The sequence below is a fragment of the Periplaneta americana genome, chromosome 7 (genome assembly GCF_040183065.1).
Source record: "Periplaneta americana isolate PAMFEO1 chromosome 7, P.americana_PAMFEO1_priV1, whole genome shotgun sequence".
NCBI classification, from domain to species: Eukaryota; Metazoa; Arthropoda; class Insecta; order Blattodea; family Blattidae; genus Periplaneta; species Periplaneta americana.
The window spans coordinates 176,005,020-176,032,704 of NC_091123.1; the positions used below are offsets into that span (position 1 = coordinate 176,005,020).

At 36.5% G+C, this 27,685-nt stretch overlaps 1 protein-coding gene across 2 annotated transcripts in view; it reads left to right on the forward strand.

Moving 5' to 3' along the window:
* Positions 1 to 602: 602 nt before the first annotated feature.
* Positions 603 to 27,685, forward strand: part of Usp10 (ubiquitin specific protease 10) — a 101,466-nt gene continuing 74,383 nt past the window's right edge. For both annotated transcript variants that reach the window (XM_069831953.1, XM_069831954.1), the window contains exons 1-2: positions 603 to 736; positions 12,559 to 12,721. In XM_069831953.1, the coding sequence (XP_069688054.1) occupies positions 719 to 736; positions 12,559 to 12,721 (181 nt within the window). In that variant the 5' untranslated portion in view covers positions 603 to 718. The remainder of the gene's footprint in view (positions 737 to 12,558; positions 12,722 to 27,685) is intronic.

A 27,685-nucleotide genomic window follows, 5' to 3' on the forward strand; every position in this document is an offset into this window, starting at 1 on the left:
AAGATGAATGGGATTATAACAAGAAATCATGCTTTAATAATATCTTCGCTCATTTCATTTCTCATAATTTTACTCATAAAATTTAAAACTGAGTTTTCGAAGTGAAAATCCCATACCTAGTTACTGGTACGAACTAGTCTTCTGTCTATAATAAATTATTACAGTGTATGTTAATTTCGTGTATATGCTTCCGGTGTAAATTGAAGTAGAATAACTAGAATGTGATTAACATATATTAACATATTCTCATTATGATTAATAAATTATCCTTGAGAAATGTAGTATAGAAATTAAGTTGTTAATAATAATGAGTCGTCTATTGATTTTGTTTCAATAAATTTTACTGCAGCTTCAAATTATGGGAAGTATAGATTACATACTTTTTTATAAACCTTGCAGTTTTCGTATTACGAAGTCACTATTTACTTCGATAATCTTGAAATAATTTGTTTTCTGTAGTTTATGCAACTTCTTCATCGCTTGAGTGAGGCGGGTTATTAGGAAGGCCCCTGCAATGCCGGCGAACACGATGAAATCAAGCTTGTATTGGATCATATGATTGGTTGGAGAATAGCTGGACTCTGTACTTCCACCAACCAGTCTTCTGCTTATTGAGTTGATTGGCACGCATGCGTAGAGAAGCCGCAGGAAGTTTCTCTTCACGGTGAAAAACATGTCTTCAACAGTGTAGTTATGACTTAACTTAAAAATAAAGACCATGGATTATCCAGTTCAGGTAATATTGTACAAAATATACCTCGATAATGCCCTTAAGCGTCGTTTTGTATTATTTTTAATTTCTATTGAGGAAATATGTGTATTTAGTTGTATTTTAGACGAATCTAGAAGATGATTCGTCACCATGCATTCTTCAAAATGTCGCAGGGCATAATATGTCGGCGCACGTGGTGGCAATATATTTGTTACTTTATATGTGTAGTATGGCATTTCATGATATTCGAGAATGTGTGTATGACGTACAGATTTGCTGGAATTAGTACATCGCACAACAAGTGTTGCTTTATTTGTACAAATTCACGAACCTTTTAACCATGCTCGAAGTGCAAGGTCGCCGGAAAATTTTAGTAGGCCTAGTTTAATTGGTGAATATATAATAATTATATAAATCTATATGAGATTAAGTTATGTCGTTTAAATGCATAGTAATTTGGGCATACAAATTGAGTGTTTCTAACCTTTTGGTTGCAGTTCTGCGGAACAGTCAGTTTTAATCAAATCCATAGTTCATGGACGTGAAAGTTTTATTTTCATATTAATGAAGATGTAGTACAGAAATAAAACATAGATATAGGTTTAATCTTGCAGTAATGGACATAAAGTATTTTCCTATTGATTCAAATTATACCTCCGAGAGAGAAAATAATTGCGATGCTGTAAGTTACTAGGCTCTGATTTTTTTGAACATCGTGGTCATTCATACTTTAGGTCCAAACATGTGTGATTTAGACATAGGCTATATTCAGAAAAATCGAGAAAAGTGTTGGGCCATATGTATAAATAAATTCGCGTAACATACTAACTTGACCTTTCAAAATTCAGTGATTGGGATCAATGAAAAGCTAAATGTGTATAATACATTATGACCACGAGTGTAAACAATGTTGTGTACTTTTACGTCATTCGTATTTCTAGTCAGCCCCAAAGATGTGAGAAAATTCGAGGAAAGTATTATGTAAAAATGGGTTCGTGTAACATACTAACTTGACCTTTCAAAATCCAGTTATCACGATTGATGATAAGCGAAATGTAGAGAAAAATATATGACCACGAGTGTAAACAATGTTGTGTACTTCTCCGTCAGTATATAAAAGCTGCATATGACTATTAAAAAAAACATTTTTGAAATTATCGCAATGAGCAGTAGTTGCAACTCGAGTTTAAATGTTTGGTATCTATTTATGCTTCTAGAAAGTTGAACTAAGCTGTACAGTAAGTAAAGCGTAAACTTGCTAAAACTCAGTATCTGTTGCTGCTATTATAGCCATTAACTAGTAATGCTCATTCGAAACCTCGTAAAAGCAGCAGACACTAAGTTTTTAGCCTTAGATTATGTAGGATATAAATATACAGTGGATAACAGTTATATTTGTACAGCTGTATTTAATATTTAAAACAACGTTTTTTCTGCAGAAATAAATATTGTATTCTTCTGTTTTATGTTGCATTATAAATTATTTACATACTTAACAATAATAACATTATAAAAATAATTTTTCAAATACTTTAACATAACAACTTCCTCTGTTTAAACAAAAACACAGCCGTTTCCCTGCAACATTCTTATTTGTACAGTTACAAAAATAAATTATAAATGTTTCTTTGTTTTTACATTTATGGCACAGACGGGAAGTTCTAATACTTTGTTGAATAGCCCCTAGCCTTCAATACAGCTCTGCACCTTCTTTGCATTGACTGTACAAGCCTAAGACAAGTGGCAGGTTTAATTTCTTCCCACGTCTTCAAAATAACTACCTTTAGATCTTCTTTAGATGTTACTTTACATTTACGAACTCTTCTCTTGAGAATTGGCCATGGATGCTCAATCGGATTAAGGTCCGCGGATTGGGCAGGTGTTCTAAGCTGTTTAGGAACATTCCAGATGAGCCACAGTTTGTTAATTTCTGCTGTATGCTTGGGGTCGTTATCTTGCTGAAACATGTAAGAAGCTGATAGTCCCATTTTTTCCACACTTTGTTTGACATTATTTTTTAAAATGTTCAAATAACCCCATTTGTTTAAGTTGTCATCAATGAAATGAATCGTACCCACTCCTTTTGATGACATACACCCCCACAATTTAATTGATCCACCTCCGTGCTTGACTGTTGGTAAAGTATTCTCCACATTATCGGCCGTATTGGCTTTCCTCCATACTGTCTGTATTCCATCAGATCCAAATAGATTTATTTTAGTCTCATCAGACCAAATCACAGTATTCCAGAAGGTTTGAGGTTTGTCCTGGTGCTCTTTAGCAAATGCCAGTTTTGCTGCACGATTCTTTTTACTTACACATGGCCTTTTTCTTGAGATTCTGCCGCGATACCCATGCTGCCATAGTACTCGTCGAACGGTCTGACTGGATACCTTCTTACCCGATGCCTGTTGCAACATCTGCACAATTTCTGGTGCAGTTACACGTGGGTTCACTTTAACTTTGTTAACAATGAAACGTTTTTCTCTCTCATTCAGGAACGATTCTCTACTTCTTCTCGGAATATTCTTAATGAAACCATTATATTTGAACTTATTTACTATATAACTTACTTTTGAGTGAGGTTTTTTCACAATATTACCAATTTTCTTGAGTGAATAGCCCCTCAAAGCAAGACTGATTATCGTATGTTAAAGTTCTGTGCTTAGCTCCTTCCCTTTCTTCATGTTGGACACGACTGATATAATACATAACAGACAACATCGCTACTCCCCCACCCCAATAGGTACGGAAACGCAGTTAACCATCTATGCACACAGTAAATGTAAAGCAACTTTGTAAAGTGTATAAATAAGAGTGTTGCATGATACGTTGCCTTATTGTGATGCATTTACTTCCTACTGTTTATAAATAACACTGTCATCATTTTGTTACATTGTACCTGTTTAGTATAAGGATTTTAATAATATATTAAAGTATTTTAAAGTTTAAATCCATTTATAAGACAAACCAAGTTATTTCTTTACAAAATTTCAGCTTGTACAAATATAACTGTTATCCACTGTATCTACCTCGATGGGATGCTAAATAAGAATGAATAATTTTTCTTACTGTACTTCCCCGCCTTGCTATGAATTGTTAATTTATTTGTAGCTAAGGACTTACAGCTTGAGCTATTCTTATTATAGGCTTATGCTTTGGCCATGTTAATTTTCAATTTTGTGTAATCAAGTGCAAGATTTTGATAGAGGAAGCTGTATCATCTTCGTAAACTGTCGGACTGGATACAAACTGATATTGATCAGATTAACTTAGATTAAAGTGATGTTGGTATTTCACTTACTGTTAGTGAAGTGTGCTTTAAGTATGTTTTCATATAATCTACATTTATTTTTATACATTATATACTGACTGAACCAAACTTACTGACACTAGACTGTGTAATAGAATCTGAGTCAATGGGGGGTGACTGTTCCTTCACTTGAGAAATTTTAGTTTTAACTTTAAATAAGGACACACAGAGTAACTTTCTTGGGGGAAAATTTCAGTACCGGTATACGGATTACTCACTGACAATTATATCTTAAAATACTAAAAAGAACAGATTTGTAGATTTGTCTGCGTTTATCAAATGCTCATTATCATGCTTACGAAAAGGCACTTTTCAGTGCCAATAATTTATTTCGTGTGCACAAGGTTGGAATTTTGAAGTAAGGGGCAAAGGAAGGAATCCGTGTTGTGAAAGTTACCCATACCTGTACTCTATTCATTGTAAAAATAGATTACCAACATTGATTTAAACCAGAAAGTTGGTGTGTTTTATATTAAAATGCATTCTTTGCCGATAAACTAGTTCATAAGCTTAAAATGTTTTGTTAAGCTTCTCCTTCGAAATCTTGAACTCTTCTATTCCTTCATACCTGTCGTCTCGCTTCACTTACCTTTCTTCCCACCACAATCTGAACACATGCTCTCGCCATGAAACAATACTAACAATACCATCCCATAGCACCTCCTCATACTTATCCTCTTTCACAATAGCCCTGCCAAGACTCTGGAATTCGCTACCTGCTAGCATCAGGGACTGTCGAAATAAAATTGAATTCAAACGCAAACTTACTAGGCACTTTGTCAGTAATTGAGACTCGTTCAGACATGGTTTCTTGTAAATAGTTCTCTTAATATATCACAAAATATTTCAATATCCGGTAATTTCATCACTATAGAATTTTGTTATTGTAGGTTTAATTTGTAATTCAGTAAATACAAAAATATTCTTTGTTCTTAACTTCTATGATAAAATGTCTAGCTTTCATTAATCGGGTATTCTTGTCGTACTTTAATTTTTATTGTAATTGTAATTGTAAATTTAATATTAATTGTAATTTTATTGTTCATGTTATAGTTGTAATCCCCTGGTAGAGGGGCAGAGAAGGCCTGACGGCCTTATCTCTACCAGGGTAAATAAATAAATACTAAATACTAATACTAATATGGAATTTGTAAGCTTATATAATGTGCAATGTTTTCTAGTAAGCTACAGTGAGTCTCAGCGAACATTTCTGATATTTGAATAATTTCGAGGGAAAAATTGTTCCAGGTTCGATACCTGGCCCCGGAACAATTTTTCTCTCGAAATTATTCAAATCAACTTCACAGGGACCTGAAAGCTTGACTTGCATTTCTGATATTTGTCTCTGCCATCCAGTGGTAGGTTCCTTCTGATACTGCTGCTGCTGCTGCTTTCACCTGGGAACTCATGACGCTTCGCCGGATTAAAACTGATGTATTATCCCTGATTACTGATTACATATTTATAACAGATTGACCATCCCTATGTTAAAAATGGTAACATATGGAAGAGAACAACCACCAGGATTGCCACTGTCGATTGGTAACGACTGCTAGATGGAAATACAGTTGCTCCATGCAATTCAAATGAGAGTTATAACGTGACTTCTGTAGTCACTTGGCAGCATAGTCTTTTTTTTTGTGTATACTGTATATCTGTGTGCGTGTGTGTTTTTTTGAGCATTTATTTAAATCATGTTCCATTACAATTAAAGTAATAGTACAAGACTACAAAAATTTATGCATACAATTATTTTATATAACATAACTTCCTCTATATCCATAAGAGATTTGACATATTATAATAAATAGGCATATGCTAACTTATCTTATTCTACATTATTTCTTACTTTATACCAGTTCTATTCCTAATATTGTTCTAGTTTGTTATATTTATATTACATATATAGTCTATCTCCTAATTACTACATATATAAAAAGGTAAAGGTATCCCCGTAACATGCCATGAAGGCACTTGGGGGGGGGGGGCATGGAGGTAGAGCCCCATGCTTTACATGACCTCGGCACAGAATGAGGTGGTGTGGTCGGCACCACGCTATGACCGCCTTTTACCCCCGAGAAAGACCCGGTACTCAATTTTATAGGAGGCTGAGTGAACCTTGGGGCCATTCTGAAAGTTTTGGCAACGAGAAAAAAATCCTGTCACCATCTGGGATCGAACCCCGGACCATCCAGTCCGTAGCCAGCTGCTCTACCAACTGAGCTACCCGGCCGCCATTATTACATATATATTTGTTACAATTTTTACAATGATTAAAAGTCTATTGAATTTACAAATTGCATGAATTCTTTACTGTACAATTTTACTGGCTATTTCCCTTTCTTGAAATTTTGTTCCTCAATATGGCTCGTTGCGAGTTCAGTTTAGGACAGTCATATATTACATGTTCAATTATCTGTTCATTTAGGTTGCAGGGACACATTGGTGATTCCATAATTTTGAAGCGTTGAAAATAGGCTCTTAGATTACCGTGTTCTGTTACAAATGTGGTGAAATTGGGTGCTTGCAGTCTCGATTTTACTGTTGGAAAGAACGATTTTGTAATTTGCCCTTTCGACGGTGGGGGTGGGGTTTGTGTGTGTGCGTGCACGCGTCACTTTATTTTTCTTTATCTAGCCTACTCTTTCAAACTGTACACCAGTGACTGTGTGTTCATGTCGGCAGTGTTAGTTAGCAATGCAAACACTTGGAAAATTATTTTGTTGAATATTATTTTAGCTGAAATAAGTTATATTTTACAGTTACTTACTTACTGGCTTTTAAGGAACCCGGAGGTTCATTGCCGCCCTCACATAAGCCCGCCATTGGTCCCTATCCTGAGCAAGATTAATCCATTCTCTATCATATCCCAACTCCCTCAAATCCATTTTAACATTATCTTCCCATCTATGTTTCGGCCTCCCTAAAGGTCTTTTTCCCTCCAGCCTCCCAACTAACACTCTATATGCATTTCTGGACTCGCCCATATGTGCTACATGCCCTGCCAATCTCAATCGTCTCGATTTAATGTTCCTAATTATGTCAGGTGAAGAATACAATGCTTGCAGTTCTGTGTTTAACTTTCTCCATTCTCCTGTAACTTCATCCCTCTTAGCCCCAAATATTTTCCTAAGCACCTTATTCTCAAACACCCTTAATCTCTGTTCTTCTCTCAAAGTGAGAGTCCAAGTTTTATAACCATACAGAACAACTGGTAATATAACTGTTTTATAAATTCAACTTTCAGATTTTTTGACAGCAGACTGGATGATAAAAGCTTCTCAACTGAATAACAACACGCATTTCCCATATTTATTCTGTGTTTAATTTCCTCCCGAGTATCATTTATATTTGTTACTGTTGCTCCAAGATATTTGAACTTCACCATCTCTTCAAAAGATAAATTTTCAATTTTTATATTTCCATTTCGTATAATATTCTGGTCACGAGACATAACCATATACTTTGTCTTTTCGGGGTTTACTTCCAAACCTATCTCTTTACTTGCTTCCAGTAAAATTTCCGTGTTTTCCCTAATCGTTTGTGAATTTTCTCCTAACATATTCACGTCATCCGCATAGACAAGCAGCTGATGTAACTCATTCAATTCCAACCGTCTCTGTTATCCTGGACTTTCCTAATGGCATACTCTAGAGCAAAGTTAAAAAGTAAAGGTGATAGTGCATCTCCTTGCTTTAGCCCGCAGTGAATTGGAAAGTCATCTGACAGAAACAGATTTTACAATTACTTATGCATGTTAATTAAAATATAAACATTTTTTGGTCAGGCCGGAAGATATTCATTACAGTGATTGGTTTTTGTTATATATGAATAGTCCTTGTTAGTGATCTCTCTTACACTACTGCTGGACAAGCACATGCGCTTGGGGACACGTGCTCCCTCTCTGCTCTTCCCTTGACCATGAGGGAGAAGTGATTTTGGGAACACTTAGTGAGAATAAAAGTGGCATTTTTAATATAGTGAAATCGAAATGAGTGACTATGATTGTGTCATAGAACAGTTATTAAAACAATCATTTGGCAGTAGAAAAATTACAATTAAAAAAAAAGATATACAGTGAAACCTCTCATTTACGGACATCGAAGGGACGTAACAATCTGTCCGCATCTGGGAGCTGTCCTTTATTGGGAGGGAGGCTCCCCAATCTAACAGTAAATTTATAATATGCATCTCTTCACACTTTAAATGAAATGTATTACTGTAGTTTAATTCTAAATACAATCTACTGTACTACAGTAAATTCTTTTCAACTTTGAACTACAGTAGATAAGACCGATAAAGGAAAATACAGTACTGCGCCATGCAATTTTATTCTACATAGGTTGGATAAAAAGTAATGGCAACACTGCTGTCACGTGACGATGGTGCGTTCGAGAGTTGCCAGGTGTATGGACATGAACAAGGACTGTTAGATGAGTTAGTGCAGCCAGCGGCGACAGTACTCTGTCAATCTACTGCAGTGTGTAGAACGTTGACTTTCATAGGGATAGTCCGAGCGCCCTAAGACCATGTTTACAAAATTAGAGCAACATTCCTGGATCAAAATTGAAGTGGCACGAGGTCGTAGTGCACAAGAATGTTTTCAGGGACTGCGTGAAGCATGTGGCGATGCAGCATTGCCATATCGCACAGTGGCACGATGGGTTAAAGCGTTTCGGGAAGGCCTTGTTGGAAGTGCTGTGAAGGTGATGTTCATTGTGGCGTATGACATTGATGGGGTAATACTGCACCACGCTGTACCTCCAAGGCAGATGGTAAATGCAGACTACTACTGCAGGTTCCTGCAGCACCACCTTCATCCAGCCCTCAGGAGAAAACGACGACACTTGGGGGTACAGAACCCCATCATTCTTCATGATAATGCAAGGAGTCACACCGCTACTGCTGTCAAGGACCTCTTGCGCCGCTGGCAATGGGAGATTCTGGAACATCCTCCGTACTCACCCGATATGAGTCCATGCGATTATGATCTCTTCGCCAAAGTGAAAGAACCACTGCGAGGGACCCGGTACAATACCAGAGATGAACTTACCCGTGCTATAGGGCGGTATCAACAAAGATGGACGTGCTGATGGTGTACGACACCTTCCAAACATTTGGCAAAAGGTGATAAGTAAGTGGGGGGTGACTATATTTAAGATACGTAAATGTTGTACCCTTGTGAATAAAGCCATGTCAGAAATATCGAACTGTTTCCATTACTTTTTATCCAACCCATGTAGGTCTATAGTTATGCAGTACTGTAATTTACAGTTTTCAACTTAACCTTTACATTCAGGTGCCATGTCTCTTGAAACAGAACAACTGATTGAAGTGAAGAGAATAATCCTACTAACCCTATCATGTGTCGAATGCAATTTCATGATTGTGGGAACCTTGGACCTATGAGACAGGTCAAATTGTATGACTCTGTTTATCCACCCGCTTCCAGCTAACAAGGGATAGCCGGGTGAGCCTACGAGACCCGTATTGTCTTCTTTCATGTTAAGGAATTTCTGTACAGTTCTCAAAACTAAATTTTCCATTTTTGTAACACATTAGGTCCTGGAAACCAAGTTCTGTCAGCAGTCAGGAGGTAAAGCAAGCTTTAGGACTGTGAAACAGCTGTCCGTGTTTGAGAGTGTCCGTAAACGAGAGTTAAATTTATCATTATTTCTATATTATTTCAGTTGGGACATAAAAATCTGTCCGTATTTGAGGAGTGTCCGTATCTTGGGGGTGTCCGTAAGGAGAGGTTTCACTGTAATTGAAACAGAAAGACCACTTCACCTCTAAACAATTTCAATGCAGAACGATATTCAAGAGATTAACGTAGACTAAATTCATTTAACATTCTGATACTGATAACAGTCTTGGTTAGCCAGAGATAATGTGACTGCTAATACTTTTTCTACATTCACTCACCACTACCGCTGTAGGCTACACTTTTACACACTGAATAATATGTAACCATTGCAAAACACAACACAACATGATAAACCGCACATATTCTTAGCTGAGTCACTGCATTTATTGCCACCTCGTCGCTCGAGTTCTTAATGGTTCTAAGTCCAATTTTTTAAAAAATTGAGTTATTGTATCCGTGCAAGACTTGTGGAGATAAAGAATATAAATTTTTCATAAAAGCATGAAAATGTAGTAAAAAAAAAGTTTAAATTTACAGTTCGTTTTAGTTCTAACTCCCAAAGTAAGAGTAATTTGAATTCTTAATGGGTATATCTCCAAACGCCAATCATAGTACAGTATACAGTCATGTGATTACGTAAACAAAATGACTGCAGTGGAGTTGAACAAGAGTGTAACGCTGGAAGAACTTGTATTATTTTGAAGTTAACGATGAGTTACTGAGTGTGTGTAAAGAATATATCCTAAGTACCCTTATATTAGCCAGAAAAGGCTTTATCATAGTTTTGATAATGTAATAAATGCAGAAACTGGTGTACTCGTTCCCCCATCAAAGAAAAACACACTACAGAGGTATTCCTCAAGAACAATGAAGTTCGATAGCATATAAAGTCATTTCTAGTAATTGATTCTCATTACTGTCGAGCCTCATCAAGTCGTCATTATCTGGATTCAAATTTGAATATATCACGCATGTATTCATTTTACAAAGAGTATTCAAGCCAACCTGTTAAAGAGAATATTTATAGAAAGGTTTTTGTACAAAGTTTAACCTCAGTTTCTTCAAGCCTAAAAAAGATAGGAGTGATCATTGTGAGGCATTTAAATGTGATGTAAAACCTACTGATGATGACGCAAAATGTAACACATAAGTTAGCATGTTTTTAGAAAAAATGAAGGGAAGCAAGAAAAAAATAGGAATAAAGAGGATGTTACGACAGAAGAACAAACGACAGCATTAGTTTGTTATGACCTAGAAAATTCTTTTGCATTACCTAAAGCAAACGTATCAATTTTTTTCTATAAAAGAAAACTAAACTGTTATATTTTAACAGCTTTTTGTTTTGTGGAAAGAAAAACATACTGCCCAATTTGGAATGAATTTCAGTCCAGGAGAGCCGGGAATGATATTGCTAGTGCTCTGGTTTCAATTCTCAATAAAATCTGTGTATTTAATCCCAAGGTTACAAAATTTAAACTTTGGTCAGACTCATGTGTTCCGCAAAATAGAAACAGTATCATGTCAATAGCCCTCTTGCACTTTTTTAAGTACCAGTCACGTGAGTATTCCTTCTACAAAAGTGAAAGATCTTATGTCAGTGTGTCCCTATATGCCGACAACTGATGTACAATTTTACAAAAATGTGTTTAAAACATGTTAACAAGTAGACATTAGTAATGTTTTGGACATACACCATCTGGTAGTTAAAGGATTTTGACATTTATATTGTCATAGGTTCTATCGCCAATACATTTGTTTACAATACAGCCATTATGTACCAGTGAAAATACTTTTTTAAGTGCTCAATAAATATTTCGTAACTAATATCAAATTGTTGTGTATTTGAATTTTCTGTAACTCCACTATAAAAATTTTTATAGCATTCATTAACATACAATCGCTGTTTTCTCAGAATCAAGTTTTGTGGAGTTAGAACAGTTAAGAACTCGAGCAACGACCTGTTAAGGACAGACTTCAGACTGACACGGCTAATTTCGGATGATGGGGATTCATCAGAAACGCAGATACGAGATGAATTCATGTGAATAGTCGAATTTGGCGTCTTTAAGTGTTAGTTATAAAAGGATATTCAATTATGTAAGCTTGTTAAGTTTATTAATATAACATATGAAAGAATTTCTACCATTTAGTCTAAAAAAGAATCTTATTCAGATGCTTGTAATGCCCCATTTTGATTATTGCGATTCCTTGCTAACTAATGTAAGCTCACTCTTAGCTGAGAGACTACAACGTGTTCATAAAGTGTGCATACGATTCATCTGCAATACTCGTAAATTTGATCATGTAACACCTTCCCTCCAGTTACTTTCATGGGTGCGTCTGAAGGAACGAAGAACAATACATTCACTGTCTCTTCTATTTAGAATCATGCATACTTCTACTCCAAATTATCTGTTATCGCGCTTTCAATTTCTGACAACTCTTCGAAACCGGCATAGCTCAGTGGTTAGAGCACTCAGTATGTAGAATTAAGGATCCGGGTTCAATCCCCAGCGCCAGAACGAATTTTTCTCCTCTAATAATCATTGGTACCATAACGGATATATTCTGTAGGACCAAAAATTAATCTTTACTTAGACAAACTAAATAGTTTTGTCTTATAATGAATCCTGATTAGTTTTCAAAAGTATGTGAAAAAAAATACAGGTTTTTAACATATGTCATATCTCTTTACTCCCAAAGCTTTCTTTTCTCTATTGAAAACAGTGTTTTTTTAACAGAAGGTAGTAAATGTTGAAAATCTTATTTCATATCTTCGTTTTACAGTTTGATGATTACTTAAAAATTTACGGTTTGTGAACTCTAAAAGAAAACTATTAGCAGTAGTTAATTTATAAAAATCTATTGTCTTTTTATTTCATGTAGGACCTTCAATTCCTTGACCTGACGGATGCAGATGAAGAAGAACGTGATTTTCTCCATACTACACTTTTTAGAAGGAATCCAACTTTAAAATACCCAAAATTACCATGGGAGACACATTCAGATTTTCCATGCCCACCTGCGGAGTGGAGACCTGCACCTTACGGTAATTCTTTTGTACTTCTTTCTTCACTAAAGTACTTGAAATGTTCTCTAGGTTCATGACTTGTATTTGCATATACTTTGTTTCTAGTGCTGTGTTCTTGCTTTATTCAAATTATTACTGCTCCTTACAGCATGATCGTACACTTCAGTTATCATATAATTAATAGAAATGAAGCCCAACATATATACTACAATCTAATCCATTCACAATGTCTTTAGAGTGAGTCTGGAAAAATACCAACCAGCTGCAAATACCAGACTTTTTCTATTAGGTGACATCATTAGAATGCAGTATGTACAGCTCGATTCAACGTTATTGGTCCCTGTCCTTGCGTGTTTGGCTAGTGAGCGAGCTGTGTATTGTGTCTTAAGAAAGGAATTTAATCACAAATGTGCATAGGAGGGGAAGAGGGAAGAGAAAAAATGAAAATGTCTATGCTCGTAGCTGAGGGACACTACAAGTCATCGTGACATTGTTAATCAACATACGGGCTATTCCATATGAAATCGATCAGTAAAAAACCTCGCATTTTTTAATACCCTAATTTTTTCCCTATTTATACAAGGTGCTGAGGAGAGTGCATTTGCAAAAATATACTATCGAAAGTCAAACGGTTTTCGTATTGTTGAGCGACAAATTTAGCGTATTTTAGAAAAACAAGCCTCTTTCAGCACTCAGAACTCTGGAACCATTTACTGCAGAACATTGAACGAGAGCTCATTTTGAAGCTGACATTTGGTAGGTTATGTTAAGAAGTAATCCTTATTTTTATTGTATACAGAGAGACAGATAATCTGATTTTACTTACTTTTAGGCTTTCTGCCTATTTGTAAAAATGTAAAAAAGTATTGAGAAAAAACCTTGCATCATTATTAAGAGGGATTCGGCATTGTTTGCTTAGTGTCACGGCAATAAGTTTCGAGGGTATTAAATAAATTATATTCACACGCCTAGACTTGAACGGCTCAGTACCGCACGCACTGGCCGAGAGATGAAGATAAGCGAGCATTGGGCGTCATTTTACTCCTGTGTTTATGAAAACCTGTGATAAAGCTAGCCCAGCTATGCTCTACTAGACGAAACATCACGTCTTTATGTCTCCTGGCCTTGCTTGCCTAGGCTAGCTCCCACCTCACAGTCAGCTGGTTAGCTCACGAGCGTACTATTTATTTTCTTTATTTGATATTTTCAATACTTTCTTATCAACGGTGCACCAGTAAAAAATATATGTTTATTTGTACTTTCAATGCGGATTTTTACCATATATTTTTAAAATATTTTTTCGTGGTCAAAGGCGTCGTAGTGAGGAAAAATCTAAATTTCTCCATTTCCATAAAAAGTAAGAAAAACTGTTTACATATCAATATAAACTTTAATTTCTCAGAATCAAAATAAACCATGATTTTGATCATTGGGTGAAAGGGTTTCGGAGCCATAACAGTTTAAAGTTACAAATGTTATGAAAATACGATAAATTTAAATATTTTTAATTTGAACATTATGAAGTTCTGATGCCTCAAACTTTGCACAAAGCATTGTATCACAGTTGTCAACGGACAGAAAAAGTTTCATTGTATTTAAAAATTGCAAGGTTAATTTTCTCTATATTTCGGTCGATTTGAGATGGAATAGCCCTTACGTAGTGGTTAGTAATGGGACATGTGGAGGAATATTCTGTTTTAAGACAGTGTCCCTTACTGCAACATGATAAGAACTAAGTGTTCGATGTTATGATTACGACCCAGCCCACCAGTAGTCATGAGTAACTTGCTCTTAGTCTGTCTACTTACTTTTTGCAAGGGCCAAAATTCCTGAATTAAGCTGTATAGCGTGATTTTTTGCACAGTAGAGATGGGAAAAATGATCTACAACAGCTCTACTCCTTTTGTGCCAAAGAGCAGTTTCGAAAAATAGAGCCTGAACTGTCAATACTATGTCGTCTGAGATTAATGTTCTAGGAGAGTATAACATCAAGCAACTGGTTGTTTGATAGTATTTCAAATTCCATTTGAAATGGAAAACAGTTGTAGCTACAGTTTTGTTATAACCTAAGATGTAGAAATCTTTCCTTACTACAAAGTGGCAACTTGACTGCTCGGTGATGCGCTCCCATGTGCAGGTACACAGTATTACTGGTGCTTTGACAGTTGAAATGATTGAAACCTTATTTATGCACCCAAATAAGCAAGGAGATGCTAAAACTGTCCTCTTATTTAGGACATCTGCTTAGAGAATTTACACATCACTTACTGCACTCTTGAGAAATTAAGGCATTGTTTTCCTGAATGATGATTTTCAGTTCTTTCAGGGTGTGTGGCTTATTTTAATACACTTTGGACCAGTTTCATCAACACATGTTAGAAATGCACTAACACGTCATCCAAATGGCACCGTTTACACAGAACAGTGACACTTCAAACACAACTGATCATATCTGGAGCCAGTTATTCTGATGTTTTGTTACCAACATAGTTGGTAAATGTGTTATAGCAATGATATTGTACGGGTTCATTAAAAAAAGAAGAAACAGAATTCAGTGAATTCACCTATTAAATAAAAAAGAGAAGAGTTTGGGGTATTTTATGTACCAGTACTTTTTGTGGAATTGAGAATATGAAACAAGTTTTCAGTTGTAGGAAAACTTGTTTCCAAGCATTTTTCGTTTCATTTTTGTCTTTGTACATAACACTTCTTTTGTACCAAAATACTAGCCTCACTTCAATTAAAGTAGTAAGGATATGCCGAAAATGCCTTGCTGCCTGCGGTCAATACCTGAATGTCACCTTCATGTAACACATACAGGTTTAACTGAAACAGCACACGTCGAAAATTCTCGCGACAGTTCACCCTCGTGGTTTACATGGAAATCAGCACAATTACAAGGAAGTTAGTTTTCATCGCTGTAAAAAGAAAGGCATCGCTTTCTCATGATTGGTTTGTTTACGTCGCATCTCCCGCCATTCTACTGCATTCTTCATTATACTATCAAGACAATCTGTGAGCAGGAGCAGTGTGTGATTGTTTGCTTCTATTTCACTACCGAGATTTATAATAACAGTTTTACTTTGTTCCTGAAACTGTGAAAGACGAATTAAATATTTAGTGTTTAATATTGTACTGCCAAGAAATGGATTCGGAACACCTCAAAATCTGTGCTTCAGTGGCTGGTCATGATGATATCTTTGAAAAATATTGGAGTGCAAGAGGTCAAATGACTTTATTGTCAAACGCCTGGCATTAGAAAACAACAACATATTCTACTGCCATGGCATTGTCGTGGTCTAAGACATCCTGCTAGGGCTCGTGTTACGTAATGCGCGGTGGTTGGAGTCCTCATGGGGGAAGAAATTTTCTCATGAAATTTCGGCCAGTGTATGGGACCGGTGCCCACCCAGCATTGTGATGCACTTGGGGAGCTACGATGGGTAGCAAAAATCCGGTTTCGCAAATTAGCTATAATGGCTGGCGAGATCATCATGCTAACCACACGATACCTCCATTCTGGTTGGATGATCGTCCACCTCTGCTTCGGCATGTGAACGTGAGGCCAGCAGTGGCTGGTCGGTTTTGGCCCTTAAGGGCTGTAGTGCCATTGATTTACTTTACTTTTTACTCCACCTGTATGGGATAAAAGACATAAACAGCACCGCAACCGACATGTTTGGCTAAGGAATGGAAGAAAATAGCAACAAAATTAGAAGCAACAGGTATGTTTTGTAATCAAATTTTCTACATAATACCTTATTGAAGTAATAAATTTTATGCAGAAATGATAATGAAATTGACATATTGTATTATAGGAAAGAGAGAGGGAGGGAGAGAGAGTGTGTGTTTTTTTTATATAAATCTGATGATGTAGATTGTTTCATATGAATAAGTTGCAATGTTTCCCAAAAAACTGTACATACTTGCTTCATAACTTTTCCAACTGTAGAGCTTCTCATTCGAAATGAAAAGGCCAAGGTTTTGAAACTGTATTGAGTTGCGAAATATCTGTAAAAATTAAAGTATATTGAATTTCATCATAAAGACTTATGAAATTATTGAAAAGAAATTTAAAATTTAATTTTCAGAAACTGAGGTACGACAGTGTTGGAAGAATCTTAGGCAGGAGTTCGGTAAAGCTTTGTTCACACTTTTCAAATAACTTGAAGTCACGTGATTTAAAGTAACCTGAATTCAAGTCGCAGTTCAGACATATTCAAGCTATTTTGTTTTCAAGTAGGATAAAATGGCGTCGATGGATGTTGTGCAATTAGGAATTTCTGTAGTAGCAAGCCTCCATTCCAGGGAAATGATAAATATATTGTAGAAATGGAAGACGCGTTGTTCAGTATGGGTTAGGAATTAGATTAGTAAGAGAAATACACGACCATTGACTATTACAAATAGAATAAGTGAATAATTTCTAGGGAAAAATTGTTCTGGGGCCGGGAAGAGTTGAGACGGTGTCGGGTGGAGTTCCCGGGTAGCTCAGTTGGGAGAGCGCTGGTACGTTCAACCAGAGGTCCTGGGATCGATCCCCGGAACAATTTTTCCCTAGAAATTATTCAAATCTGCTTTACAGGGAGCTTCACCTGAAAGACTAGATTTCCATAATATATATATGTCACTGTGTACGTTAACAGAAAACCACAATTCCAAGTCACACACAGTTTGTGTGCACTCGATGTGGGTCTCTGGCATTTCGTCAGCCCACGCAAGTTATGTGGATATAAAGGGAAGAGTTGAGATGGTGTCGGGTGGAGTTCCCGGGTAGCTCAGTTGGTAGAGCGCTGGTACGTTGAACCAGAGGTCCTGGGATCGATACCCGGCCCCGGAACAATTTTTTCCTAGAAATTATTAAAATCTGCTTTACAGGGAGCTTCACCTGAAAGACTAGATTTGCATAATATATACGTCACTGTGTACGTTAACAGAAAACTACAATTCCAAGTCACACAGAGTTTGTGTGCACTCGATGTGGGTCTCTGGCATTTCGTCAGCCCACGTGAGTTGTGTGGATATAAAGGGAAGAGTTGAGACGATGTTGGGTGGAGTTCCTGGTTAGCTCAGTTGGGAGAGTGCTGGTACGTTCAACCAGAGGTCCCGGGATCGATACCCGGCCCGGAACAATTTTTCCCTAGAAATTATTCAAATCTGCTTTACAGGGAGCTTCACCTGAAAGACTAGATTTCCATAATATATACGTCACTGTGTACGTTGACAGAAAACCACAATTCCAAGTCACACAGAGTTTGTGTGCACTCGATGTGGGTCTCTGGCATTTCGTCAGCCCACGCGAGTTGTGTGGATATAAAGGGAAGAGTTGAGATGGTGTCGGGTGGAGTTCCCGGGTAGCTCAGTTGGTAGAGCGCTGGTACGTTGAACCAGAGGTCCTGGGATCGATACCCGGCCCCGGAACAATTTTTCCCTAGAAATTATTCAAATCTGCTTTACAGGGAGCTTCATCTCAAAGACTAGATTTGCATAATATATACATCACTGTGTACGTTAACAGAAAACCACAATTCCAAGTCACACACAGTTTGTGTGCACTCGATGTGGGTCTCTGGCATTTCGTCAGCCCACGCAAGTTATGTGGATATAAAGGGAAGAGTTGAGACGATGTCGGGTGGAGTTCCCGGGTAGCTCAGTTGGGAGAGCGCTGGTACGTTCAACCAGAGGTCCCGGGATCGATACCCAGCCCCGGAACAATTTTTCCCTTGAAATTATTCAAATCTGCTGTACAGGGAGCTTCACCTGAAAGACTAGATTTGCATAATATATACGTCACTGTGTACGTTAACAGAAAACCACAATTCCAAGTCACACAGAGTTTGTGTGCACTCGATGTGGGTCTCTGGCATTTTGTCAGCCCACGCAAGTTTTGTGGATATAAAGGGAAGAGTTGAGACGGTGTCGGGTGGAGTTCCCGGGTAGCTCAGTTGGTAGAGCGCTGGTACGTTGAACCAGAGGTCCCGGGATCGATACCCGGCCCCGGAACAATTTTTTCCCTAGAAATTATTCAAATCTGCTTTACAGGGAGCTTCACCTGAAAGACTAGATTTGCAGAATAAGTGAAGTCTTCAAGCAGATTTAATAATTCTTATCGCAAATGTAATAAAATATAAGCGAGTCTGATTTACCATAATTGAAAATGATTATCTTGAAGCTGTTAAAGTTCCCAAAAAAAAATCTATCAACCACATTGAACCATGCCAGTTTCGGCGATAAATGTCATCCCTTCAGGCAGCGCTCTTCTCTTCTCTTCTTAATCCCTCTTATCTTCCTCACTTCTTCTCTATCTACAGTTTAATGGTTTTAATTCTTTTTCATAGGCTATCTCATCTGTGTCTTCGTTAAAATCCCTGCTGTTCAGTGCTTCAATGAACTTTTCCTTCCTTGGCAGCTTCCTTTACATTTCTCTTACGAAACTTTGCAGTTTCTATAATCCACAGGCCTTCGTGAATTTTATACAACTTCAGAAACTCAAATATTTGGTCATTATTTCACTTACTGCTGTTTCCTATTATTTTTACGTTCCCAGTAGAATCAGCTGTTAATTTAACGCTCTTAAAACAGCTGTTAATTTAAATTCCCGCTCTTTTCTCCTTGAATTCAAGTTATCAAGTGACTTTCACACTTTTCAAGTGTCCTTTCAAGTCAAGTAAAAAGTAGGAAGGGATCTAACTTCACTTGAAACTTGAATTCAAGCCGTTAATTGATTTCAAGTCAACTTGAAACATAGTTCACATTTTTCAAGTTCGTCTTTCAAGTTACTTGAAAAGTGTGAACGAGGCTTAAGCAACTGAAAAAGAATGAGACTTGATGAGGAGATGCTGTACCCTAGGAGAGTGTTAGTTAGTGGCCCTATTTTCAAAAGTTGTTCTTTCTTCTGGATCAGTTCACCCCCGTGAATCGTCTAGTAATTTGACAGAGTTATACGATGAGACGTCATCTTTTTCAGAAGTTATCGCTGCTGACGGCGACTCAGAAAATTATACCCATTGTGATGACGAAAATTCAACACAAGACTTGACAAGCCCTTCTCATGATCTCGATCGTGCTGCAATACCAATGGATCCACCATCTTCATCACCATCATCATTCCATACTGCTTCAGGTTCGGGATATACTGTGACAGAAAGAAGCTATAAAAGACAATTAACTCCTCAAGTCCAGATTGGTACACAACTACTTGATTTGGGAAAAAAGAGGCTTGCACTGAAAAAAAATTCAATATCTCGCAACCGCAACGACGAGGATGTAGGATTCTTTAATTCCCTTCTCCCTCACGTGAAGAAATTATCACCAAAAGACAAATTTATTTTTCGAATGAAAATGCAACAAACACTCTTTGAACTTGTCTTTCATGAACAGCAATCATCTCAGCACAGGACCTCACCCACTACACTTCAACCAAATAGGAATGACTGTTATCCTGGATCATCCCATCATCATGAACCCCCAATGTTTGATTGGCACTAGTATACTAGTTTATAACAAACAGTATCTTGAAGCAAACTACCCGTAAAAGTGCAGTTCATAATTATGTTTTCTTAAATGTTTTCTTCCTGCAACTAGACCTACTATTAGAAACATGAATCTCATACTTTAAACATAGAGGCTACATTATTGCAGTATTAATATTCAACACAAAACATGAATTACAATAATCTCATTCTGAGGAACGTATTACAAACTTACTGAAACTGTATTTCCTTAGTCTGTGTTAAAACAACATTGTAAAAAAAACTGTACATTTATAGAATTATGTTCTGGTTTACAACATTATGTTTAATTGTTGGTGTTGTTGTTGCCAATGCTTGTGTTTAAATGTAATTACCAGGGAAAGGGATTTGGAGTATTATAAAGAATGGTGAAACGTAGTATAGATATTCGTAGCTCATTGACTGTCAAGCGAGCTGCGTCACAGAGCATGCACGAGTACAGTCCACTTCATACAAACTTACACGCAACGTGCTATAAACGTATTTCAGAATAAACAATTGTTATAGTTTAATGACATATAGTGGCCTACATACATAATCTGCATTTCATTTTGAACGACATGTGTTTTTCTTGGCAATGCACAAGACATCAGTAAACAACATTACAAATATACATCATTAAATATCAATCTCTGCATCCTCGCGTGTCAGTGGAAATATTGATGGTTGATAGACAGTTGTCTTCTGTATGGAACTCGCCTCTGAATATGTACAGTATGTTTTTCTGTCAGGAGTGTGTTAAATTAAAACCTTTATTTACAATATTATGAAATATGATAATATGTATATAACGTATACTACAGTATTTACAATATATACAATATTTACAACATAGCCTATTACAGTATCATTAAATGTTGATCAAAATGTAGAACCAAACGAAATGGCATTTTTAATTAATGCTGTGTTTTGTTGATGAAACAATTATTCCTGCTGTGCCTTGTTATAATAAATTGTAAATATAATTTCCAAATTTTCACAATACAACTTTGCTCTGTTGCAAGGAAGGAAATTTTTTAACATGGAAAAACTCCGCTCTACATCTACAGAGACAATTGGAGAGAACTTGAAACAAGATACGTCAATTAAATTTACATGTTGAATGACGTCATTGGGACACGTCTTTGTTAGTACATCTGAAATCCGACTAAGAATACTATACCTATCATTTTAATCAAACTATGTTCATTTTTTCACCAACATGTTTTCCTACTTCACATTCTACTGGACTCAGTTTATTTACAATAGTCCTCATAATATTTATTTGCTCAACTAGTTCTACTCCTGACTTTTCTAACCAAATAATGGCATCCGGTAAATATAAAAAAATTGACTTAATATCCATGACTTCTTTTTAGATTGTTCTATCATTTAGCAGTTCCTGGCGTATTTGAATCGCAGCCACGTCATCGGGAATTGTTTCCTGAATTTTGATACTCGATCTGGAGCTTTTACAAATATAGTCTTTCAATTTTGTATTGTTAATTGGTTTCACTTTCGGCATTGTACCTGCACTTCATTACTCTGAACTGCAAACCTGCATTTGACGTTCTTATGCGACAACTGTCCCGTTCACCTGTTGTTGACGTGCAGAGATCTGCGAGTATGTCATGGAGGGGAGGACTTGGTATAAAAGGTTGTAAACAAATGGCTGTGTAGATGCCAATACTAGCTTTTACTACTCCAAATTCCGTTCCCTAGTAATTACATATGTTTGCATTTTATGCAAGTTTTGTACCTTATGGTCACGACTAGTCTTTCTTCAGCTAGAATTGGTAGTTGTACTAATTTTTGATTCTACAAGATCATAAATATGCTTACTGGAATTTATCAAGAGACATTCTCATGTATGCATGGAATCTGCTTGTGTTTCAGTTCCTTAAATAACTTATGGTATTCTCCCAAATCCTGCCTTCCTTCATCTATAGGGTGAACAATCCACTGGTGGTTTGAACTACACGCCTCAACAAAAGTTTGGAATAACATAGATTTGACTATATTGACTTCTTATAGTCACCCTTTTGATGTTTTTACAATAGCTATTTGGCAAAATAATAGTTATTTATGATACTTGTGAGGTAAGTGCATCTTTATTGCGGGAGTGGAAAGATTTAAGCATGAGACGTCAGCCTCGTGCTTAAATTACACGAGCGCAATAAAGATCACGCTCACAAGTACCATATGTAATTTTATCCATGACCATAACGAAAAATTCTGTTTTATAAAAGAAAATATGTTGAAAATAAGTCCTCATATAATCACATATCATGGCATGGATTTTAAAATCGATACGTGTACTAGATAGGTCATGATGTAGGAGGCCATGATTAGTGAAGAATGGTATCTAAGGCATTGGATAAATAACAAATTATATCATTTTAATATATATTTTTTTCATTTTAAATGTGTATTTTCGTCTTTTTGAAGTTTTATGGATTATTTAGAAGTGTTCACGGGAATGTGATTAAAATAATTTCTCATTTTACTTCTGTAAACTTAAGAGGGATATTAAAGCATAATTTATCATCGTGTCTGTTTAGCTCAGTTGGCTAACGCGTGTTGTTTTAAAATCCTATAAACCCAACTTCGCAGGTTCAAGTCTCCACACATCCCAAAAGGTAAATAATTGCAAAATTAAAAAAAAAAATACATATTAGATATGGATGCAATGCACAAATTACGACGTAGTAGATAGAGAAAAGAGAAGGAGATTGAGTGTATGTATATTTAAGAAATGGTAATAAAGAAGTAGAGGTAGTGACATCTAGTGACTAATATATTAACTTCTTGAATGGAAAAGTATACGTGTGTGACCGGGTACTAGGAAAATACTAATGAACTGTGAGATAAAGTTCAAACTGTGAGGTAAAGTCTTTATCTCACTAGTGGAATAAAGTAATGTTGAATAAAAGCCTACTTTACAAACGCAAAAGTATTTAGTAAAGGCATGTTTTTCGTTATGGTCATGGATAAATGTAATTGACTCTGAAACAATTGAACATTTTGATTAATTACACACACAAATAAAACAAAACTTGCTCTCTTCTCAGCCTACATCTTAACAGAAAAATTTTGAAAATTCCTGTCTGATTATTATTACTCTTTAGTAATGAGTAGTCTTTCCTGCACATGGATGAGTTGTTCCATCCTGTGAGGTATGCTCTGAATGACGTCATCAAGTTCTTGGGGTAAACAATCCCACTCCTCTGTGACAGCTTGGTGAGGTCTTGCATTGTCATCTGCTAGGATGAAGTGGTTGCCTGTGTCAAGTCTATAGGGTCGCAAATGTTTGTAGAATCTCTTGAATGTATTGGTCGCCAGTCGAAATGACATGGATGGGATTTCGAGGGATCCACCATTACATTATTCCCACCAAGAACATGACAATTCCTCCATCAAACAGATGATCTTCCTGAACATGTCTGTATTTTTGGTTTCGTCCGGAGTTTCTCCATACCTAGTAATTGAGTCAGCTCTCAAACCAATCCTGGTCTCATCAGCAGACATCACATTACTCCATTTTGCAATGATCCAGTGTTGTCTTCGACAAACTCAGTTCTGTTGTATTAAATTATAGTTGTGTAGTTTGTCTACATCTTATCGACTTATTGATCTATATTGATAAAGAATTAATTTTCTGTTTTATTACATTGCAAAGTTATATTTCCACAAATATTTTCGACTTATTTAAAAGTCATCTTCAGGTGGAGAGACAGAAAATGGTGCCCTCCTGGAAATTGTCGCCCTAGGCAACTGCTTAGGCTGTCTAGGCCTAAATCCGGCACTGGCCAGTAGTAAACACTCCCTAATATATGGGCCCTGAGAGCACAAAGAATAAAGTGCCTAGGTAAATGAGGCATGTAATAATGTCAAAATACAGTTTATGACAAACTTTTGTTGAGGTGTATATTTGAAAGTGCATAAACACATGAAATCACTGTCTTCATTATCACTAGACTACGCTAAACTGGAGAATTAGCATGGTACGGCACTGTTATGACCAAATTTAACTAAATACACAATGTTGCCAACATAAGAACATGATTTTGGTCTGTGGTGTTGTTAGAAGGAGAAATTTGTTACTTTTTCTCTCTGCCTCCTTCGTTCTGAACATTACTGAGAGATAGCACCACTGTTACTCTCATCTATTGCAATGATTTTTCCCTGGACCACAAATTTGCTTGGACGACATTTCTACATAGAAGATTAAGACAGATCTTACAAGCGATCTCCAGTTACTAACAGTATGGTCATCAAAATTGTATGTCCATTTTATCTCGAACTAAAATTTCTCTCGCATTTTCTTTTGTTTCATCACGGCCAAATGGATTTATCTCTTCGGTATCGATGTTTCTAGTCGGTCATGGCCTTTATGACAGTTTTTGTTTCGTAATATTGATAGATGGTAATATAATTAAAGCGGTGAATAATTTCATGGCCCCCAAAGCTTTTTTTTTTTTCTTTTTCTTTTTCTTTTTTTTCGTAAAAGGCTAGGTATTTTGTCTAGGCCACAAATAAAACTGCAACAAGGTCATAATTATGTACTTAATGTTTTGGTGAACATTAACCGGAAATTTACTTTCCGTTATTTAAATGATATTCCGTGAACCACACCTTTTTCCCCTTTATTTCGTTGTCATAACCTACTTTAAGATCTTACTACATATGCATTTTCTTTTAGTGCATTCAAAACATCGTCGTTGTACGGCATAAATCTTGCACTTGACTAATAGAATGATTTATTTAAGAATATAGTCGCGAATTTTACTACCACCATTTCGATTGTCTTCTGTTTGACACGGCTTGGTACGGCCCAGTAACTAGTGGCCAGCGAGTAACATCGACTATCAATATTGGTCTGCCGTGGGTATTATCCAGTTAAATAGTAACTATAATCATACAAGAGTTACACAAAAAAAAAATAAGTAAAGTTGATAGATGATCCAGAAAAATACCTGAGCCCACTGAGAGTCAGCGCAGAATACTGAAAGGATAAATCTCTCCGATATGTTCATCAGTCATCAACTTTAGATTGAGACGTCAAACTCTACTTTGATATAAACTGCGACTGTGAGCAGCGAGGCATCTTCGGCATATCCGTATCCTAAGATTATCACATTTACACTTGCCATATTGGGTGATATAAATACGAGGGGGATCCAGGTAATAACGACCGTTCGCGTATACCTGCCACGCAGCTGACTTCCCTTCCTTGTTTGAAGGTCAGCTGGCTTCCTTAACATGTGTTCTCATAATGTTGTGAGTACTGGTTGCAACAAGTCGCCATTGTGCATTTTGTGTTACTTCAAAATGAACGACGTGATTGATAATCCCACCGACTGTGAGGTGAGGAGTGTGATTCGATTTTTGAATGCCCGACATTGGAAACCTGCAGAAATTTACCGGCAATTGAAAGAAGTGTATGGTGATACTGTAATGAATGAAAGAAATGTGAGAAAATGGTGCGAAATGTTCAACAATGGGCGAACAAATGTCCACGATGAAACTCGACCCAGATGCCCATCACTCATCAAAGAAGACCTGAAGACTAAAGTGAACGACAGAATGTTGCAAGACAGGCGCACATCACTCGACGAATTGCATATTGCCTTTCCTGACATTTCTCGTTCTTTGCTTGGTGAAATTGTGTCGCAACATCTTGGCTACCACAAAATCTGTGCACGATGGGTTCCATGGCAACTGAGTGACCAACACAAAACTCGGGGAATGGCCTCAGCATTGACATTCTTGATGCGATATCACACAGATGGAGACGCCTTTCTTAATCAAATTGTGCCTGGTGATGAGACCTGGGTGTCTCACAACACCCCAGAGACCAAGCGCCAATCACGTCAGTGGCATCATCCCTCATTACCCAAGAAACCGAGAAAATTCAAACAGACTCTCTCAACACAAAAAGTCATGGCTACTGTCTTTTGGGATCGCAAAGGTGTTCTTTTGCTGGATTTCATGCCAAAAGGCACTACGATCAATGCAAATTGTTATTGTGAGACTTTACGAAAACTACGGCAAGCCATCCAAAACAAGAGGCGAGGAACGCTTTCGAGAGGAGTTGTGCTTCTTCACGACAACGCCCGCCCGCACACTGCTGCTTCAACTCGAGAATTGCTGGATCAATTCGGTTGGGAAATCTTTGATCATCCGCCCTGTAGTCCAGACCTTGCTCCTAGCGATTTTCACCTTTTCACTAAGCTGAAAGACTTTCTGGGTGGTACGCGTTTTGGAAGTGATGAAGAGTTGAAGAAGACAATGAACACCTGGCTTAATGAACTGGCGGCAGAGGAGTGTAACACGGGAATTCTAAAGCTAGTGAACAGATACGACAAATGTTTAAATGTAAGTGGTGATTATGTAGAGAAGTAAAGGAAGCTTCAGTTATGTAACAGACTTTGTTTTTTCAAATAAATATATTTTTTTAATTATTACAACAAAACAGTCGTTATTTCCTGGATCCCCCTCGTATGAATAGGGAACACGATTCTTACCTCAGGGAAACTAATGGCTGTTTTTTGTCAATTTTCATAGGAAGGAAGTGAATATGTTCTTTAAATTACCCCATTAGGTTACAGTAAAACCCTGAATATCTGTTACCCTATTAACAGATTGTTGGATTATCTGACTTTTTCTAGCTCCTATTTTCTTTTTTGCTGCTGAAGTCCTGTACCTTATGTTTCTACATAATTTTTCTACAGAAAGTTATTACAAGTCTTCACTCTTAGAACAAACTATGTAGCAGAAATGCTTCCCTGTCAGCAGCAGAAATAGTACAGACGTGGACAAATTATTAACAAAATTGACGATTTTTATGCTAAGTCTGTTTACAAAATTTGACTTTTCAATTTAGACTACAGTTGACAATTTTGGATATTTCCATCATTACAGTAGACAGAAATATGCAAAAATGTCAACTGTAGTTTAAATTGAAGAGTCAAGTTTTGTAAAAATATATAATAAAAATCTTCAATTTTGCTAATAATTTGTAAATTAGCAAACATGTCAACTGCATTGAAGAGTCAAATTTTGTAAAAATATAAAACAAAAATCTTCAGTTTTGCTAATAATTTGGAAATATCCAAAATGTCAACTGTAGTCCAAATTGAAGAATCGAATTTTGTAAAAATATATAATAAAAACCTTCAGGTTTACTAATAATTTGTAAATATGCAAAAAAATCAAATGTAGTCCACATTGAGGAGTTAAATTTTGAAAAGTATACAATAAAAATTTTCAATTTTGCTAATAATTTGGAAATATACAAAAATGTCAACTGTAGTCTAAATTGAAGAAACATTTTGTAAAAATATATAATAAAATCTTCAATTTTGCTAATAATTTGTCCACGTCTGTAACTTGTAAAATAATAATCCTACTTGCTTCAAAAGAAATTACTCCAAGAATTTCCACAAACTGTGTACAATTCAGTCCTTATCCTTACTATTCCAGTGGCCAT